The 19,665-nt window shown below is 65.8% G+C and overlaps 3 protein-coding genes across 3 annotated transcripts in view; 1 reads left to right on the top strand and 2 right to left on the bottom strand.

Moving 5' to 3' along the window:
• The first annotated feature begins 51 nt into the window (after window positions 1-51).
• CHLRE_17g707000v5 (uncharacterized protein) lies at window positions 52-8,927 on the top strand. The gene is made up of 7 exons (XM_043072014.1): window positions 52-1,387; window positions 1,588-1,957; window positions 2,036-3,837; window positions 4,350-5,477; window positions 5,620-6,468; window positions 6,735-7,043; window positions 7,373-8,927. Exons 1-7 carry the CDS (start codon window positions 368-370, stop codon window positions 7,772-7,774), a joined length of 5,880 nt encoding a protein of 1,959 aa, XP_042914473.1. The 5' UTR covers window positions 52-367; the 3' UTR covers window positions 7,775-8,927.
• Window positions 8,928-9,799: 872 nt separating this feature from the next.
• On the bottom strand, window positions 9,800-14,431 carry CHLRE_17g706950v5 (uncharacterized protein). Its single transcript, XM_001691655.2, has 8 exons — window positions 14,236-14,431; window positions 13,994-14,107; window positions 13,509-13,571; window positions 13,117-13,194; window positions 12,328-12,485; window positions 11,683-11,823; window positions 11,316-11,501; window positions 9,800-10,804 (listed from the first exon to the last, which is right to left on the bottom strand). The coding sequence occupies exons 1-8, from the start codon at window positions 14,356-14,358 to the stop codon at window positions 10,630-10,632; spliced, it is 1,038 nt and encodes a 345-aa protein (XP_001691707.1). The 5' UTR covers window positions 14,359-14,431; the 3' UTR covers window positions 9,800-10,629.
• A 2,865-nt stretch (window positions 14,432-17,296) lies between these two features.
• Window positions 17,297-19,665, bottom strand: part of CHLRE_17g706900v5 (uncharacterized protein) — a 6,605-nt gene continuing 4,236 nt past the window's right edge. The window contains exons 10-11 of the mRNA XM_043072013.1: window positions 18,879-19,382; window positions 17,297-18,522 (exon numbers count right to left, since the gene is read on the bottom strand). Of these exons, the coding sequence (XP_042914472.1) occupies window positions 18,373-18,522; window positions 18,879-19,382 (654 nt within the window). The 3' untranslated portion in view covers window positions 17,297-18,372. The remainder of the gene's footprint in view (window positions 18,523-18,878; window positions 19,383-19,665) is intronic.

The following is a 19,665-nucleotide window of genomic DNA, read 5'->3' as shown; positions in this document are numbered from 1 at the left end:
CCGGCTTTCGTTTAGGAACAGCATTAGGTTGACCGGTTCCTGTTTGTTCGTGCGAAGCTTCCACATGCTGCCGGTGTGTTTAGCGCGCACTGCGAGTGCCGCCTACGATACAAAGCTAGCCTGAAGCTTCATTATTGACAGGTAATGCGATGCACCAAGTACAAGCGCTAGTTGCGTGCACGGGCATTACGGAAACGGCAGACGAGGGCGCCGTCAGCCGTCAGCCAGTTGTCACGGTAGTCTGTTACCGAGGTATACTTGAAGCTGACCAAGCTGAAGCGGGCAAAGCGCTGGCGGTTTGACCGCGTCGCATGTGAGACGAATGGCTCACTTCACATTCCTTGTGTACCCTACAAACCCAGCCGCCATGCTCCCCAGCGTCACGGGTGAAGGCGGCAGGCGGCCGTCCTCGCCGGGCGGTGCCGGGCCGCCCTCTGCGGGCAGTGTTTGGGATGGCGCCACGAGCGGCAGCAAGCCCCGAATGGGGGGCCCGGCACCCGGCGCCTCCGTCCTGGGGTCGCTGCAGCTTCCTCAGGTCAGCGCCAGCCCTGACCGCCAGCGCCCAACTCAGATGAGCCCCGCGCGGCGCCGCACCGACACCGCCACGCTGCAGCAGGTCTACGGCGTAGCAGCCCCGGCCGCAGCATCCGCCAGCCCCGCCGCTAGCCCGCAGCCGTTCGCAGAGCTGACGCTGCGACGCGCGAGCAGCAGCGGCTTCGGCGGCCTGGCCCTGGGGCCCGTGCAGGCGCCCATAGTCGGCTTTGGCCGCTCGAGCCTTACTGGCATGCCCAGTGGCGGCGGCATGGTTGCCGAGAGCAGAACTGCAACTTCAGAGTTCTGTACCGGTGCTGATGTCTACGCCAACCCGGGTGCCGTTCACGGTGGCAGCAGCTTGGGCCACGCGGCTACGATGTCGCAGCCGAACAACCGTGGCCCGGCGCCACCATCCGGCGGCGGCGCCGCCCCTGGTGCTGGCGGCGGCGTGCAGTCGCCAGTCCCCGGCTCGAATCCCACTGCGCTGCGGCGGCAGCTGCCGAACCTCTCTGCCAGCTTCAGCCCGGGCGGGCGAAGCAGCAGCAACCCGGGGCCAGCAGCTGTAGCAGCCTCAGCTGCGGTGGCTAATGCCGGCTCCGGCCGGGCAGACAGCAGCCCCCGGCTACTGCCGGGCGGCGGCGCCGCCGGCAGTAGCATCAGCCGTGCCAGCGCCTCGCCTCAGCTGCGGCGGCAGAGCATTGCTGGTGGCGGCATGGGCTTGGGCGACCACAGTCCTGCCTCGCCCAACCTGATGCTGCCACAAGGCGGGGCACTGGCGGCAGCGGGAGGTGGAGGTGGAGGCGGGGGCGGGGGATCCAACAGTCGGCCACGGCCCCGACCGCCGCCGCTACATGTGAGTGGGTGGACCAACGGAGGGGCACCGGGTTTTCCTGAATCGGCCAGGGTGCACGATGCCCGGTGGCGGCGGATAAGAGATGTGATTGGACATGACGCAGCGGATGCAAGATTGTCCACGTACATCCTAGCGGCTATGTTGCTTTCGACAGTCTATCTAATTCTTATTGAAGCGCTTGACGTTTCTACATGCCACAGGCGTTTGAGGAGTCGCCGCCGACCAGTGCCCTGCCGCCGAACACTGCCGCCACCGCCGCCACCTCCTCGCCTCGCGCCGTGCGCGGCCAGCAGTACATGACCCACCCCAGCCGGATGTCGTGCAGCGGCCTGCCCTCCTACACGGGGGCCGGGGCAGGAGCCGGGGCTGACGCGGCAGGCACCTTGCCGGTGCTGGTGCCCGGGGCGGGGCAGGCCTCAGCGGCGGTGGCCATCATGCACGCCTCCAGCTCGCCAGACCCGCTGGAGGCGCGGCTGAGTCGCCTGGAGGAGCGGGCGGAGGCGTGGGAGCGCGAGCGACCAGGCCGGGTCAGCCAGACAGGCGCCGGCAGCGGCGGGGCAGCAGCAGCGGGTGCGGTATTGGGAGTGGGAGCAGGGGTAGGGGCGCCTGCTGCCGGCACGGCGGGTGCGCTCTACCTCTCCACTGCAGCCCTGAGCAACCGGCGGATGGAGCGGCTGTCGGGCGCCGCGGAGGGACCGGGCACTGGCGCCTGCGCCGACGGCGCCGGCGCCGGCGCCGGCGTTGGTTCTCCGGGCAAGGGCAGCGGTGCCGGCGCTTCTGGCGGCGACGGCGATGGCGGTGGGGCAGATGGGCAGCAGCTGTCACAGCTGTCAGCTACGGTGGCAGAGCTACAGAGACGTGTGGAGGAGCTGACTGCGGCAGCGGCGGCCACGGCTGCAGCAGCAGGGGCCTCGAGCGTTGCATCTTCGGCCTCGGACGCAGCCTCGGCGGCCGGCAGTAGCAGCCGCAGCGGCGACAGCTGTAGCAGCATCAGCAGTTTGGCGGCTGGAAAGCGTGACAGCCGCGGATCAACAGGCGCACCGGGGCCCGATCTGACGGAGCGGCGGTTAGTCATGCTTGAGAACCAAGTACGGCAGTTGATCATGTCGGGCGCCGCCACTGGCGGCGGCGGCGGCGGTTGTAGTTCGATGGAGCATGCGCCGCCGCTGCCGCCGCCAAGCGCTGGCGGGCGGTCATTGCTGGCGGGTAAGCCGGCGCCGTCCGCTGCGGCGGCCGGCAAGGGGCCAGGCACGGGCGCGAGCTCTGACGTCGGAGAGAGCGGCGCCGTGGCCGCCGTTGCTCTGGCCCTGGGCTGCGTGGCGGCCACGGTGGTGCTCGGGCAGCACCGGCGGCGGCGCCGGGCTCGCGGCCGCCAGTCCGACGGCGACCGGCGGCCGTCCGAGGGCGGCGGCCGCCGCCAGTCGGAGGCCGGCTCCAAGCGTGTCTCGGGCACGGGCGGCCCAGCAACCTCCGCCACGCCTACCCTGCCGCGGCCGCCCCATCGCCCCGCGGGCCGCGGCGGTGCCCTCAACATGGTGCCGCCGACGCGGCCCGCAGTCGACGCCGGTGCCGGCGGCGCCCTGACGACGGACGCAACGACCGCCGGCGCGGCGTCACCCGGGGCCGGAGCCGGGGCCGGAGCTGGCGGCGCCGTCCGCGCTGCCAGGGTCGAGGCCCCGGTGGCGGAGACGCAGCAGCGGCTGGAGAAGCTAGGGAAGGGTTCAGCGACTCTGGCGGTGCGGCTGCGGGAGTTGGATCGGCGGCTGCCGGAAGCCGCCGCCACCGCGGCGGCGGCGGCGGCCCAGGCGGCGGCGCAGACCGCCGCCACTGTCGCCGTGTCGGCGGCTGTGTCCCCTCTGGATGCCAGGCTGCGGAGCCTGACGGCACGTGTCGCCGCTGCCGAGAGCGCCGCCGCCTCCGCCGGTGCTGCCGCCGGTGCTGCCGCCGGTGCTGCTGTTGCGGGTGCGGCGGCTGCTGGCTCTGGTAGCCCTGGTGGCGGCAGCGCTGCCGGTGCCGGCATGACACGCCGTGTCGGTCGGCGCAGTGATGCCGGCGGCGGCGGCGGCGCCGCCGCCGGTAGCAGTCCAGGCGGCGCTGGCACGAAGGCGGCGCCTAGCAGCCAGCAGCTGCAGCTGCAGCTGGAGGGCCGCGTGGCGTCTGTGGACGCCGCCTTGGCGGATCTAGCAGCGCGCGTGGCGGCGGCTGAGGCGGCGGCGGCGGGCGGTGCAGAGGAGGTGGCTGGGCTGAAGGCGGCGCTGCAGGCGCTGCAGCAGCGACATGAGCAGGAGCAGGAGCAGGAGCGGGCGGCGGCAGCTGCAGCTGCGGCGGCGAAGGCGCAGGCGGAGGCGGAGGCGTCGGGGGCGGCGGCGGCAGCAAGTGCGTCTACGGAGCAGGAGCCGGTGCTTCTGGAGATGCGTCAGGCGTTGGCGGCGATGGAGGAGCGCGTGCAGGTAAGCGGCGGCGGGAGGCGGCGCCGGCCGGCCAGCCTCATGTGGGGTACGGCCTCTCTGTATGCTACCGTATCCTCTGAACCACCTGGCTTGCGATCAAACCGACATCCCACGCGCAACGTGCTGCACTTGCCTTCTGGTGATGCATCCCACACATGTAAAGCGTCCCACGTCCGCAACATCCCACCCGCCCACACAATCCTCCCCTCCCTGAGCGGCTCTCCCCTCCCCTGCCCTCCCTGACCGGCTGCCCCCTCTCACCCCGCCCTGACCGGCTGGCCCCCTCTCACCCCCTCCCTGACCGGCTACCCCCCTCCCCACCCCAGCCCTCGCCCTATTGCATTCGGTTCCGTTTAGTTGGGGCTGGTATCTACAACCAACCCCCTCCCCCACCCCCAAGATGGTCTACCGTCTACCACTTCCTTAGTTAAGCATGAATGTAACCCCTCCCCACCCCTCCCCACCCACTCCTCCCTCCCCCCCTCCCGCCCTCCCCCCCTCCCCCCCCTCAGGACATGGTGCTCAAGGTGGTCAGCGCCCAGGCACAGGCCTCCTCCGCCACCGAGGAGGTGCAACACCTGCTGGCCAGCATCCGAGCCGCCACCGCCACCGCCAACACAGCAGCCAGCACAGCCAGGCAAGCGCTGGCGGCGGCCGAGGAGGCCGGCGCGGCGGCGGCGGCCGCTGCCGAGGCCGCCAGCTCCGCTGGCGGCGCCGCCGCCGCGGCGGCGGCGGCCGTCGCCGCCAGCCATCTGGTCACCGGGCCCCAGGGCGCCTCACCTAGCATGGCGCGAGCCCGGTTCAGCAACGCCGGCAATGGCAATGGAGATGGGCCCGGTAGCACCATCAGCCTGGATAGCAACCCGCCGCCGTCGCCGTTGGCGCGTGCGCAGTCACAGCGCTCGCCCCCATCCGCGTCGCCGCCGGCTGGAAGTGGAGGGCCCGATGCAGATGGAGATGGAGGCACGGGCGGCATGCAAGCGCCGGCGCCGACGGCCTCGGACGCGGTGCAAATGCCGCTGCCGCTGCCGGTTTCGCCGCCTCCGGCGGGGCCTGCTGACGACGGGGGCGGCGCCGCTGCGCAGCTGGTGCTGAGCCACGGCGGCAGCGGCACTGGAGGCGGTGGTGGGTTGTGGCCTGCGCGCTCGGTGCGTGCGCCTGCTGGCGGAGGCGGCGGTGCTCCGAGAGGCGTCAGCTTCCGCCTGGCGCCCGGAGTGCAGCTGCGCTTCAGCGTTGACGGCACCACCGGCGGCGCCGACGATGACGACGACGACGAAACCGACAGCGGTGGCGGCGGCAACACGACTGCTGGCGGCGGCGGCGGTAATGGCGACGGGCCGGGCTCAGTCCGCAGTGTCACGTCGGTTGCGCCCAGCGCCCACGGCTATCTCAGTTCCGTCGGCGCGACGTCGCTAGGCGTCACCGCCACTGACGGCGGCGGCGCCGCCACCTCTACTGGCGCCGCCGCCGGCAGTATCACGGGTCCGCTACTGCAGCACAGCGCCTCCCGCGGCTACAGCGGCCTGGGCGGCGGCTCCATGAGCACGGTGGGGGGCGGGGCCGTGGCGGCGCAGCAGCTGGAGCAGCTGACGGACAGGGTGGGCGACCTGGAGGCCATTGTGGACGACCTCAGGAAAAAGGTAGCAAAGCGTTGGGGGGTGTGTGTGTGTGTGTGTGTAAAAGAGCGGGAGAGAGAGGTTGTACGTATGTGAGTGACGCCCGACGAAACCAAAACGAATGTCCCCTTCCATGCCTCGCCACTTCCCGGCCCCCACCTGCCAGGTGAACAAGGGCCTGTCGATGCGTGTCACACGCGACGAGCTGCGCGAGTCCATGGCGCACATAGACAGCCGCATTGACACCGCCGTGTCGCGTGCCACCTCACGAGCCACCTCGCTCAAGGGCCGCGCTGGAGCGGGAGCAGGCGGCGGCGGAGGCGGAGGGGCAGAGGATGAGGTGTCGGCGCGGGCGCTGCGGGCTCGGCTGGAGGCGCAGCACCGGCGCAGCACCGGCGGCAACGGCGACCAGGTTGGCGCCGGTGGCGCCGGAGAGGACGAGCTGGACGGAGTGGCAGCGGAAGATGTGGAGGGAAGGGGCGGGGGCCAGGAGGTGGGAGACACGGAGGATGGCGAGGAGGGAGGTGGAGGAGGTGGAGGTGGAGGCAGGCCGCGTGCGGCCCTGGGAGAGCCCAGCTTCAGCAGGGGGGTGGCGCTGTCTGCTGCCACCAGTGCCGCCAACAGCATGAGCGGCCTGGCAGGGCTGGGGGCGGCCGAAGCGGATGAGGAAGACGGGGAAGACGAGGGAGAGGAGGGGAGGGAAATTGGAGTCGGAGGTGGAGGAAAAGGCAAGGCGGGAGCCGCCTCCGGCGGCGTCAGTCGTAGTGCGGACTCCAGTCCGCGGCGGCAGTGGCGGCGCGACGGAGGCGGCGGCGCCGCCGCGGTCGACAGCGGCGGGCTGGGCGGCGGGCTCACCTACACGGGCGGCCTCCGCACCGCCGAGTCCAGCAGGAGTGCCAGCCCGGAGCGCCTGCGCGGTGGCGGCGGCGGCGGCGGCGGCTTGGGTCCGGGCGGTGTGCGGGCGGCGCTGTCCGACCTGCAGCGCAGTGTGGACCTGTTGGAGCATCGCATGGAGGTGAGGCGCTGGGGGGTTGGTTGGGGGCGCCGGGGGTTTAGTTGGGGGCGCCGCGGTGGGGGTGGCGCCGCGGTGGGGGTGGAACTGTGGAGGCTGTGTTGGGTGTGGAGGCTGTGTGGGGTGTGGAGGCCGTTGGTCTGCAGCAGTACGGATTTGGGCATGCTGCGCAAGTAGTGCTCCGCTCCTCCTCCATCTTGTGCGGCGGGCTCGATTGCACGTGTGGCGCCTGCTCATTCGCGGGTCTGGCTCCTTGGCGTCACCCACAGGCTGTGGAGGTGTCGGCCCTGCGGCAGGCCGCGGGCGAGGCGCACGTGTCTGCGCTGGCCGCCACAGTGCAGCAGCTGCAGGCAGACCAGATGGCGGCACTGCGGGCGGCGCGCGCCTCGCAGTCGGGAGCGGGAGCCGGCGGCAGCGGCAGCAACAACGGAGGAGGAGGAGGCGGGGGCGGCGGAGGAGGAGGCGGCGGAGGAGGGGCGGGTAACGCCTCCATGTACCGGCGTGGCGTGTCAGCCATGATCCAGGACAACCCCGTGCTGCGCGGCTTTGACGAGCAGCTGGTGCTGCTCACCACCCGGGTGCGTGCGTGCGTGCGCGCATACGTGCGTGCATGAGTACGTGCGTGCATGAGCTCGTGCGTGCATGAGTACGTGCGTGCATGAGCTCGTGCGTGCATGCGTGCGTGCGCGCATGAGTGCATGGTTGCGTGCGGGCTTATCAGGGGCTGTGGGCGGGCGCCAAACACCCGCGGCCCTCAGGCCTGAGTCGGGTGGCAACAGGGTTGCTGTGCCCCCGGCACCCGTGATGCCCATCTGCCGTGGCGACTTGCCAGCCCTTTTCGCTGTCTCTCCTGTATATAATCACTGCCGCTGATTCTGTTCTTGCTGCTGCTGATCTTTCATCGCAGGTGGACGTGAATGAGGAGCTGCACACTGAGTTGGACAAGGAGGTGCGCCAGCTGTCAGCGCAGCTGGCACGGCTGGCGACCACAGGTGGAGGCGGTGGGGGCGGTGGTGGGAGCAGAGCGGCGTCCACTAGCGTTGGCCATGGCCACAAGCCCCGGGGAGGCTCGGTGTCTGCGGGCAGGCAGCACGGCAGCACCAGCCCACACGGCGGCAGCAGCAGCCACGGCGGCTACAGCAGCCATGGCGGGCAGAACAGCTCAAGTGGCGGGGCAGGCGGCGCTGGCCACAGGAGCAGCGGCGGGGGCAGCGCCGGAGGTGCAGGCGGCGGCGGCGGCGGCGGCGGCGGAGGGAGCACCAGCGGACAGCGGCAGGGCGGCAGCAAGGGTGTGCGCGCTGCGGCGTGATGTGCTTCGCGCACTGCGGACTTTGATCGGCTTGAGATTCGCCAAGCGAGAAGATACCGTACCATTACGTTACGGGAATTGAGAGCAAGCTCATATCTTGCTGCCTGGTACGCTGAGAGGAGGTGGTGGCAGTGGTACATACACGATCAGCGCTGGGTCGGCATCGAGACCAGGGTATGGGGCGGCTGTTGAGTTCATTAGCTTGCACATACGATGGGGTGTTAGTGGGGTTGTGGGTATCGACAGGGGCATAGCATGAACTCATGTCAGCATCACAGGCGAGAACAAGGAGGTGGCTGTGACCTCACATAAAAAGTCATCAGTCTATTCTGTGGTTATATCCGTACCTGTTTGAACAATCAAGTGTGCGTTCTTCATGTTCCTTCTGCCGGCATGCCTGCAAAGGCATCATATGCGCCCTGGCCTTTGTTTATTTGATATGCATGGGGGCTTCGTTGCCGCGTTCACGCAACGGGGGGTTTTAAAGGTCTCCAAAGACTTGCTGATCTGCGACAGGCCGCTGAAAAGCGGTGTGGCTGTGTGGACATGCTATGATATCATATACACGGTGCATGCGTCCGCGATGCACATATGGAGGGTAAAGGAGGCAGGCGGGGCCTGTAGTATGGTGTAAGCGGGTGCACCCTGGAGCGTGGGTCCCAAGGGGTGCGTGTTCGCCGTCATGTTGTCATTCCCGATATGGGCTGGGCGGTCATCCCCTTTGTGCGTTTTCGGCTAATTTGGTGGCGAACCCCCCTAGGATCGCCAGGTATCCGTGCCTGCCTGCAACGGTGGTGGTGGATGTGTGTGGCCTGGCCCCATCAGCAGCAGCCGCAGCGGCACAGGGCCTGGCGGTGACAGCGGCCCTGGGCCCAGCAGTTGCGGCGTGCATGTGCGTAGCTGAGGGGGCGAGCAAGGCCACTTGGAGGAGGGCAGCGCCCAAGAAGCGGCGCCGGCGCACAGGTTGAGGCCGGCCGGTGTCTAGTTAGGGTGTTTGCTGGCGAGCATAGCACCGCGCAGTATGTGGTAGGCCGCAGCAGTGAGAAGTGTTGTGGCTAGAGGATTCCCCCTAGTTGATTGCCCTGCGCTGGCTGTTCTTATGCTTGACAGCGGGACATGGCTGGACGCATGGCGGGCCGTGCCTCTACGAACCGACCCCGGCTATGTCCGGGAGCTGATGTAGACGCATGCGGCCTCAGACTAGGCGTGGCGTGGGCGCAGCCCACTTTTCCCATCAAGTGGCAGCCTTGATGTGCGACGGCGAGCATGCATCGGCGGTAGGTGTACGGTACGCACCGATGCCGCAGCCGCAGCCGCGCGCGGTGCCAGCGAAACACCAGGAATGATATGCACACAGGTCAAGATTGGTGGCAACGGTTTCAGAATTCAGACCGCCTGCACACAAACCTACCCAGCATCGTAGTTTGGCAGCCCCTTGGCAGGTCCCTGTACGCACGCACACACGCACGCACGCACGCACGCACGGGTGATCCTGGGAGTTCAACCCCCCCCCCCTGAATCGCTTCGCTCGGGGGGCTCAGTCAAAACGGATTGAGCGTAGAAGATTTCGGGGTCAGCCGGGGTTCAATCTACGCTGCCCGCCCCAGTCCCCTTCTAAGATGCAAGCTCTGGGGCACCGCGCTTGCACCAGCACCGGCGGGCGGCGGCTGAGAGCCCCCTAGCAGCACGCGCTCCTCACCCTCGCTCGTGCCCCCCTTCATTCGCCGCCCAGACCAGCTGCGCGTGGATGCGCCGTCAGCTTCACGCACCCCTGCCCCACCACGCTGCAGCCGCCACGGCCGCCATGCTAGGCCGCAGCTGATGCTTCTGCGGCCCTACCTGGGGGTGGGAACAATCTCCCGGGCCAGCCCCGTCCTTGCCTGGCCGGCACATACACCATGATGCCGGCGCTGTTGTAGAGGCAAGGCGCTCTGTGTATATCTGAGCGGGACAGGCCGTGTACCCATATGCGGACCTCGAGGTGACCGGCTGATCAGACGGAACAGTTGCGACTCCATGTTCGAATGCCCAACTCTCTTACCTCTCTTATCTCTTCGTTAGTTCCAGGCGAGAGCGCTGCTCCTCTCTGGATCCGCCCTGGATCCCGAATGCGGTGTGAGGCCTGTCACTTGGTCCGCTTCTAACAAACTGAGGCGCCACCGGCTTGATCAGCATGCCCCTTAGTCTGAGCTGTCTTGGAACCGCCATTTGTTTGGTGGATGCGTTCAGGCGTCTGCACAGCTCGCATGCACCACCCTGTGCCCTGTCACTACCTCCTCAGCCCTAGCCTGTCCTGACACATCGCTTCAGCGGCATTCCCTGCCGACGACAGCCGCAGCAGAGCTTGCAGCTGCTGCAACATCGACAAACACAGACACGCACGCGCACACGCAGCGCTCCAGAACCCCAATGCGTTTACGTTCAGCAGCAGCACGACAAGCAGCCCTGCGTCTCAATTGAGACAGCTCTCACTCCCTCTTCTCACCCCGCGGCAAGCTCTCACAGCCCAGGACTCTACACAAGCTCATTTCAGGACTGACAAAGTCCTCATCATCCACGACTGAACACGAATTTAATCTTCTCTCCCACCGTGGGCGTCACTGCCGGTTTTCCAGCTGCTCCCGCGATGCTACTAGCGCACCTCCTAACAGCCCAGTCACAGCCCCGAGCTCGGTACAGGCACGCACACCGGCGCAACAGCGAGCCTCAGAACTCGCACTTCCGCCACAATCCAAGCAGCTCCACGTAACCATTTCTCAAGCCTCCTCCATGCTACTTGCCTCCTCCCTACACACCCCCGGTACTGCCCTCCTCACGTCCGCCTGAGGCGGCCCGCACCAACGCTGCCGCCCTCCTCACGTGGCCGCCGCGCCCACCGGCGCCACGATGGGTGCTGCATCCAGGCCGCCGCCCTCGCCGCCGCCCGCCGCCGCATCGTCGTGTTCATTGTTGCTGTGGCCGGCCGCGTGGCCCTCCGCCGCCTCCTTGGCGGGCGACAGCACCATTGGGCTGGCCACGCCCTCGTCCAGGCTGCATATGCGTGTGTGTGTGAGTGTGTGTGTGTTAAAGGCACAAGGAAAACGGTGCGCAAAGACAGTGTGTGTGTGTGTGGGGGGTTACATTCAAGAATTGAAGGCGTAAGGGGGGGGTAAGTGGACGGGGTGCGTGTGTGTTGGGTACTTGCGTGTGATGTGAGGGATGTGTGTGTGTGTGTGTGTGTGTGTGTGTGTGTGTGTGTGTTGTGGTGCATTACGTTGCGTTGTGTGGTGTGGTGTGGTGTGTGTGTGTGTGTGTGTGTGTGTGTGTGTGTGTGTGTGTGTGTGTGCGTGCGTGTGCGTGTGTGTGCCGGCGCCGTTGAGGAGAACCAGAGGAATCAGCGGCAGGAGATCGGCGCCCAGCTACCCCGCTGCCATGCTTGGGCCGCCCGCGCAGTGCCCCAAACTCCTTTGTTTCACGTATGGCGATAACTCCCCTCGCCCTCTTGTGTCCCCGCTCTCTCCCCTCGCCCTCCTCCGGCTCCAGCCCCGCAGCTGCCGCTCACGTGAACTGCGGCATCGGCCCCGCGTCCTCCGTCACCGGGCCCGGCCCCGCCACGCGGTGCTGCTGCTGCTGCTGCTGCTGGTGGTCGACTGACGACCGCGCCGCGTGCGTGCTGACCGGCATGAAGCCACTGCCGCCCAGACCCGCAGCCGCGGCGGGCGCGGAGGCGTAAGCCGCGGCCTCATAGCTGGGGACGGGGTTGACAAGTGCACAGGCAACATGATACGTCGGGAATCGGGTACCAGGGACGGCAGTGTACACAAGCGTGCAGAGGGCCCCCCACGAGTATTTAACAAGGCACGCTCTTCCTACAAGCGAGTGAGGGCTGGCGCCCTCCCCCACACCGTCCTTCGCGGCGGCGCCCGCACCTGGGCGGCTCGGAGCTGAAGCCGCTGTAGGACTGCGCGCCGCCCACGCCGCCACCGCCCGTGTAGCCCGCGCCCGCCTCGGCGCCAAAGGACTCCTTCACCTTGCTGCCCACCCAGGTGAAGGCGCGGTTCATGCTGGTGCTGCGCGGCGGGCCGGGGCGGGGCGTAGCGCGGCAGGGGGGACATTCATGATTCGGGTGCGGCGAGGTAGAGGGTTCCAGGCATGACTACGGTAGTTAGAAGGGGCGGGCGAGGTGGCCAACGGTAGGGTAAATGCCCGTGCAAGCGAGCAGCCGGCACCATTGGCACTACCCTGCTGCCCCTGGACCTGCCGCAACCCCACCCCGCACGCCCCTCCTCTTCCTCCCCGTCCCCGCTGCCACGTCGCGACGCCCCGCAGCACCCACTGCATCCTGCCCTGCCCTGTCAGCCCCCGAGCCCCCGGCACTGGACGTGGCCCACCCCCCACCTCCTGCCGGTTCGGTTTACTTTGGGCTAGTATCTACAACCCCACTCCTTTGGCCCCTCCATTGCCTCTTCTCCACCATTGCTTCTCTCCCTCCTTTACCCCTCGCACCCCCTCCTTTCCCCCTCCCCTCCCCCACCCCTCCCCATCCCCCCTGCCCCCGCCCCCTTGCCTCTCACCCTGCGCTCTGCAGCGAGGTGCTGAGGCTCTGCAGCCCCCGCTGCACGCTCTCGTTCTCCATGGCGCTGTTGGTGGCCTGCTTCACCTTAGCGGCGGCGGCGGAGGCGGTCTCACGGGTGGCCGTGATCAGGTTGGTGCGCGCGTCCAGCTGCTCAAGCTGCGTGACAGGGAGGGTGCGGATGAGAGAGATGTGTGAAGGGCGTGGCAGGGAGTGTGTGGCAGGGCGAAGAAATGGAGTTTCCCAGAGGAGTTTGGACGTCCATGCCCTGTTGCTTGAGTGCATGGCTGCGGAGGGTGAGGTCCCCGGTGGAGCGCGAGCGCGGGCGGGGGTCGTGCAATAGCATGGTGTGCCGACTGCAAAGGCGGGCTACCCTGCTGCGCTGAAGGCTGTCTAGCCTGGCTGCGACAGGATGCGATGCGCGCACCAGGAGGGTGGAGGAGGAGAGGAGGTGAGAGGCCGCGCGGTGCCGAGGCGCGGTGTGGAGCGAAGTGCATGTGGGTGGGTGCAGGTGTCGGTTGGAGTGCCCGGCGTTAGGTGAATGGTGCGCGTTACAAAGAAGCCACATGCTGACAGGCGCGCAACCGGGCGCGCGTGCTCCCAGTCCACGCCCAGGGGCTCAAGCTGTCATGCGGATCGCCGAGCTTCGCGACTTCCTGTGCCGCAGACATTGCGATGACGATACGCCATATGCCTCTGTTGCTGAGCTACCGGTACTACGGTAGTAGCCTGCATGCCAGGCGGCAGGGGCAGTAGTGACGTAGTGTTGGGCACCAACCTTCACTCGCACCTTCTCCGACATGCTCTCCATAACGCGCGCGCCGGTGGTGTTGATTCGCTCCAGCGTGGATTTGCTGGTGGTGGCGACCTGGCGGCACAAGAGGGAGGCGATGGGAGAGAACGGTGCGGAAAGTACGTCAACTCCAAGCCCTCAACACGTTTCTGTGGGGGGCATTAAGGTGCTGTTCAAGGTGTGCGAGGACACCTGGGGGGCTTGCGTGCAGATGATGCCGGTATTGACTAAGATGTTGACTGGTGGTGCCGTTGATGGCTGACCTTGTTGCGGGCTTGCCCCTACCTTGCGGAGCCCGGCACAAAACCCCCGGGGCCCAAGAAGTGGGCCCAAAACACACGCCTCATGCCCGAGCCCGCACACACTTTTGCTGGTGGCCTGACACGCACCTTGTCAGCAGCACGCGCCGTAGTCAGCTCCAGCGAAAGGCCATACGTGAACTCCTCGGGAATCTGAAGCCAGTAAAGGAGGAGGGGCATGAGAAGGCAAGGGCACCTGGTGGGTACCAAGGAGGAGACACCAAGGCGCAGAGCTGCGGGGCGCCTCGGCACCCTTCTAACCGACCCGGTGGCTCGAAGAAGAAGCGAAGGAACCGCATAGTTACATCCCAGCCGCGTAAGCGGTGCACGCGCCGCTGAGAGTTGGCGGGATTTTGGCGCAACATCCATGTCTGCTTCGGCCTCCCCCCTCGCATTGTCGAAGCTACTTTAAGTGACGTTTTACATGTATCTTCTTTCATAGCGACGTTTCCCGAGCGACGCGAAGGCCAGGGCAGCTAGGCTCAATTCTTGTTGCCAGCTTGTTTCTAACTCACCTCCGCGATGCCAGCTTGTTTCTAACTCACCTCCGCGATGCCAGCTTGTTTCTAACTCACCTCCGCGATGCTAGCTGTGCCATCCAGGAGGTTTATGTCAATCCAAGCTTGGAGCTCCTCCACCGAGCTAGCGTCCCATATTGAGCAAGAGTGGTGCCCCGAGCTCGGGATTACCTGGGATGGAATGCGCTAGGTTCAGTATTTCATCAGGTGACACTACTGCGCTTGCATCCTGCCCGAGAAGTGCCCGCTAGACTGCTCCGAGCAGCGAGGGCTTTTGCCGGGAGCTCCCCAGCACCCACCAGCCGGCATTTTAGATTCGGAGGCAGCTGTTTGCGCTTGATGGCATCGACCAGGATGATAGCGGATAGCGGCACTCGCGAGGAGGGCACTTCAATCGTGTGCGTGACTAGGAGTAGGACCATTTCTATTTGTGTGAGCTTATGAGCGTATCCTCAGTTTATATTGGTTGTTGCAGGGCCTACAAAGGTCAACGGGGATGGGGTAAGCTTCGGGAGAGACTTGGATCTCGCGTGCCGAAACCCGACAAAGCTGCCCCTGGGACCTCTTCGGGTTGAGCGGTAGGGCTCCATGGTAGGGCAGCCGGTCAACCACCTGCAAATATCCGCCCCCATGTCAAGTGCGACAAGTGACAAGGCCGGCGCGCCGTCCCGAGTCCGTCCAGCACTCCCGCACACAATGTGATGATCTGTGGCGTTTGGCCCACGGTTTGGCCTGGCCGGGTGACTAGGAGAACGAGGAGTGCACGGCAGCATTTCAGCCCGCCACCAGCAAACAGCTCAGCTCGCCCCAGCATCGGGCGCTCAGTTCACAAGCAGTGTTCCTCAGCTCTGGATCAAGGCACGGTAACGCGGTACTGGTAACGAGGCCCTGGCGTGGGGGCAACACAAATGCAATTATCAGTGGCGCCTGGGCCAGCGCAATCAAGGCCAAGTCGGAGGAGCCACGGCAGGACTTCTCCCTGGCTGGTGTCCGGAGTGCGCCGTCACATGCGGGGCTTCTTGGTGGGCGAGACCTCGGCCTTGGTCTTGGCGGAGGCAACCAACGCATTCGGCGACTGCGCAATCCAGACACCAGCCAGGGAGGAGTCCTGCCGTGGCTTCTCCGACTTGGCCTTGATTGCGCTGTGTCAGGTGTCAGGCGGCAAGCCGGCAACCATACACTGACACCACAAGCACACACGCGGTGTCCGCCACGGGTGCCTTGCGGTGCTTGTTGGGCAGGGAGCTTGTCGCCGAGTCCATCGATTACGCGGCTCTCCTCCTCCTTCTTTCCCGCCATGTGGAGGTTGAGACGCCCTCCAGCCAGGCCGCCAACCTGCATGACGTGGCGCAACTTGTACCCGGCCTTCGGCCTTCCCGCCCCTGCTCCCGTTGCCGTGGGCTGGGTGGAACCCGCCCTTCTTCGTGAAGATGAGGTACACCTTCACGGTGCACTGTGTCGCGGGGCATGAGTTGTGTGTGAGCGAGTGGTAGGGTAAGACCAAGGCCAAGATCTCGGCAGCCATGAAGGGCAAGAAGCACTCCGCCCAGGGGGGGGTAGGAACAAACTTTTTTGACCCCATGCCACAAAACCTCCCGGACCCCCCGACCGACCGACCGACCGACCGACCCCCCCTACCGTACGACCCCCCAAAACCCCCTCAGAACCCCTTAGTTTTTTGTCAGGTTGATGCCAATCGACTGCTCTCGGTGAGCTCTATCGCTATGTAAATGATCCGCCTTGGGAACACACTTTGACCGACCGACATGTGGACATGTGGACATGTCACCCGTCCGCCGACAAGTATCCTGATAGACTGGCCTGCTATGCAACGGCTTACTCCAATGTTACTTGATAGTACGAATTGTGCTGACGCGTTCATCCATGCAAAAGCCGCCCGGAACCGGCCTGTCCCTGACCCGTTCCCCAGGCATCTTCCAAATGCCGACATGCCGGTCCCCAAAGTACCCCATACTACGTTTCCCGGCACTCCTGTGCCTAGGCTTGTGGCGTTGAGGCACAGCGGTGGGGCTCTGGCGGGTTGAGGCTTGGCTAGGACTCACTGTGCGCGGAGTCCCACGGACTTTGCCCGCGGGAGGGTTTGCAGCCAAGTCGGGGTTGGTGGAGTCACGTTGGGCCCTGCTAGCATGTGATGGCTCGGCGTCTTCGGGTGCTGGGACTGTCCCCTCTGTAACATCCGCAGTCATACTATGCATGTGTGCTAAGTCTGGGGTATACCTACGCACGCCTCGTTGAGCTGCACCCATTGTGCCGCGCGCTGCAGGACAGAAGCGCTAGGAACAAAACTTGGCACGAACCTGTGCAAAACCTCTTGGGACCCCCGCCCGCCCAACTTTTGAGAATGGATCCCCCTTTTACCCCGACCGACCGACCGACCGGCCACTTTGAGGGGTCATAACTTTGCACCCAGAAACCCATTTTCAATTTTGAAAGCGGATTCGTGATTTTCTCCTTGAACTCTATCCATTTGAGGCATGGGGTCTGTTTCGGAAGATTCTACCCCCCCCCCCCTGCTCCGCCAAGACCAAGGCCGAGGTCTCGCTCACCAAGAAGCGCCGCGTGTGACGGCACCATCAGCAGCCTAAGGTGAGTGAGTAAGTGAGTGAGTGAGAGACAAGCGTGGTTAAGTGCTGATCCTCGACCATGCGCCGCTGTGCTGACAAGCCCTCTGCTCGCCATCCTTCCCGCAATCTGGTCCTGGACACCCCACAGCCAGGAGCAGCAGGACGCCGCAGTCAAGTTCACGTTCCCCATGTTCTCCAACCCCATGACCGCGGATGAGTTCCTGGCCAAGTTCGAGGCCGGCAAGTGAGGACTGGAGTGACGTGGCACGTCCAGAGAGCTGGCGAGGTGGCCCGGCGTGAGCAGCAGTAGTGGGTCTAGGACAAGGTGTGACCAAGAAGTGGTAGGGTAAGGAGCTTTGGATAGGTGAACGACGGAGGCTCAAGGCTATGGGGACAATGGAGTGGAAGGGGCGCCAGCAGGACTGCAGGAGGGAAGTGTGGAGTACAGGCCGTTGCGGTCAGGCATCAGGTGCGCTTGGCTTGAAATGTTATAGGTATGTGCTGACGCCGTGCACTTGCCTGCAAGCGGCAGCTCAGCCGGGCTCACGTTTGCGTTTGTGCCACAGGCCTGTGTGCCACGTTCTTTCAGGGTGGGTGGTGGCACTGTTCGCTGCCCTCAGGCGTCTGCAACTCTCACTTATGCTGGACAACCCACGGTCCAAGTGCTTGTAATTATCACGGTGTGGGCAGGTCCGTGCTGACAAAGACCGACCCAGGGCAGAGCAGGAGAGACAGCAAGATCAGCAACGTGGGGCAACGGCATCAGGGGAGAAGGCAACTAAGCTGGATACAGAAGCGCATCGTGTCCTTCTGACTTGTCCAGCACTTGTCCCGAGCCGCGCCCAGCATTCGTCGCATCCTTCCGCACTTCCGACGTCATACACTCATACCTCGACCATCATTCAGCAAAGGCGCGGAGCACTGTTTCAGCCCCGCAAGCCCACCCCACGCCTGGGGCTCATGAGAACTAACAGCCACGTCTGCGTGCGACCCTTGCGCCCAAGTGGCCATGCATATACAATTGGACCACACACTGTGCATTCCTATCCCACTGTCAGCACGGAACACCAATACCATTCTATTGCACCCGCAAGACACAAGTATGCTCATGATGAATCCGCACGCAAACCCCCTCTTCTAGCACAAAGCTAGCAGCTGCAATGGTCACGTGTGACTGACTCATTCCCAACGTCACGTCCATACGCGCACCGCATTGTGCCGTCAACGCCGCCTGCCTGCCTCTTGCGGCACGCATGCTGTGCGGCATACCAAGTTTATCACCACCCGTGCAAGAGAATGAAAGGCAAAAGCCCATAGAAGTCGCTGTCTTTAAGTGGAGTCGTTAGGTGGAGGCAACGCGCGCATACCGCTGATGAAGCTTCGGCAGCTATGCCCAGTGCAATGAGATTGCCCACAAGGAGGTCTTTTAGTGGTTGTCAACTCCGGTCACACACCAAATGTCACACAGTCAGTGCACGGCCGCACCTACGAGCTGAGGCCACATCCGGCCTCACTCCACGGCCTGAACCCCATCAAAGCAGCAGACAACGACAAGCAGATTGCACTGCGTGGAACCGGGGCGTGACCGCAGAGCCGCGCAGCCCTCGTAACTCGGCTAGGAGTACAGAGCCAGCAACCACCAAACCCATGCGCACACGGCCCCAGCCCGCCTGACGCGGCACCGCCGCTACGGGCCGCCGCTGCAGGCCTGCCCAGCCGCCTGCCCCTGTCCCTGCCCCGCCATCGCCACGTGGTGGCGCCGCCAGCGCAACCCACACAAGTCACGTGTGAGCCTACATGCCCGCCAGGACTACACCTGGGTCTACATGCCCGCCAGGACTACACCTGGGTCTACATGCCGCCCGTGAAGTCCACGTCGAAGATGTTCTTGTTGGCGCCGCCAGGGTCCGCGCCCATGCCACCCATGGGCGGGCCGGCGCTGAAGATGTTGGGGTTGGCCTCCACTCGCCCCAGCCGCGTGTGGATCTTGCCCATCTTGCCCTGCGTGCCGGGCCGGACCGCACCGGGATGGTGGTGTGAGTGGAGGTGACGGTGGGGATGGGAATGGCGGGCATGGTGGCCGTTGGCGTGGGAGCATGAGCACACCGCGTGAAGTGGGGCCGGCAGCCGCAGCCGTGCCGTGGGCACGTTTCTGGAAGGCCGCGCCCTTGGCCATATCCCTGGGACAGGCTTTCGCAATTGCTGCTGCTGGGTTGAGAATGCATGCTTCCGCCTCCGCCACCAAACACGGTAGCACATGGCGACGGGCAATGGGGCTGCGAGCCCTTCACAGAGGTAAGCCAGGGCCCCTTGCCGCTCCGCCCCCCTTTACTCCCCGCTCCAGCCCGCTCGCTCACCTGCAGCGCCTCGATCTTCCCCGTCAGGCGCCCTATGGTGGCCTGCACCTGCTCCACCAGCTGCAGCGTGCTCGCCGACAAGTCCACACCACCACCGCCACCACCACCCGCCACCACCTGCTGCCCACCGCCGCCCTCCGCGCCTCCTGCGCCGTCGGCGGCGGCTCCGCCGCCGCCCCCACCATCGCCGCCCGGCGACGGCAGCGCCAGCGGCCCTCCGCCCCCACCGCCACCGCCGCCGTCCTGCCTGCTGCCGCCGGGGCCGGGCGAGGGCAGGCCTGATCGGCCTAATGGGGCCACGGGCATGTAGCCGCCGCCGGTGCCGCCGCCGCTGGCGCCGCCGTGGCCTGCCGCCGCCGCGGCCGCCGCCAGGTCGGCCTCTGCCTCGGCGGCTGCGGGGTTGAGCTTCTTGAGGTGCCGGGGCGCGGGGTAGGAGTGCGCCTCGCGCGCCACCTTGCCCGCCGTCTGCATGTCGTTCAGGCGCTTCACGGCGTGCGCGCGCACCTGCGTGTGTGTTTGCGTTTGAGCGGGGCAAAAGATGCATTCAGCGTTGCAGTTCACTCAGCGAATGTGAGAGAAAGATAAACATGCGCCCGGCGTCTTCAAACCTTTCGCCCTTCGTTTTCTCAAAACCCAGGCACCTTTGTTACGGGCCACCAACCTATCCCAACCGCCCAAAGCACCCCAGCCCCGTACTGCACAGGCCGCTGTCACAACCATTCCCTCCCCCCCATTGCATTGGGTTCGGTTTAGTTTGGGCTGGTATCTACAACCTTCCCTTCCCTTC

Source organism: Chlamydomonas reinhardtii, chromosome 17, assembly GCF_000002595.2.
Source record: "Chlamydomonas reinhardtii strain CC-503 cw92 mt+ chromosome 17, whole genome shotgun sequence".
In the NCBI taxonomy this organism is placed as follows: Eukaryota; Viridiplantae; Chlorophyta; class Chlorophyceae; order Chlamydomonadales; family Chlamydomonadaceae; genus Chlamydomonas; species Chlamydomonas reinhardtii.
The sequence above is the reverse complement of the archived record's forward strand: the minus strand, read 5'-3'. Positions and strand labels throughout refer to the sequence as shown.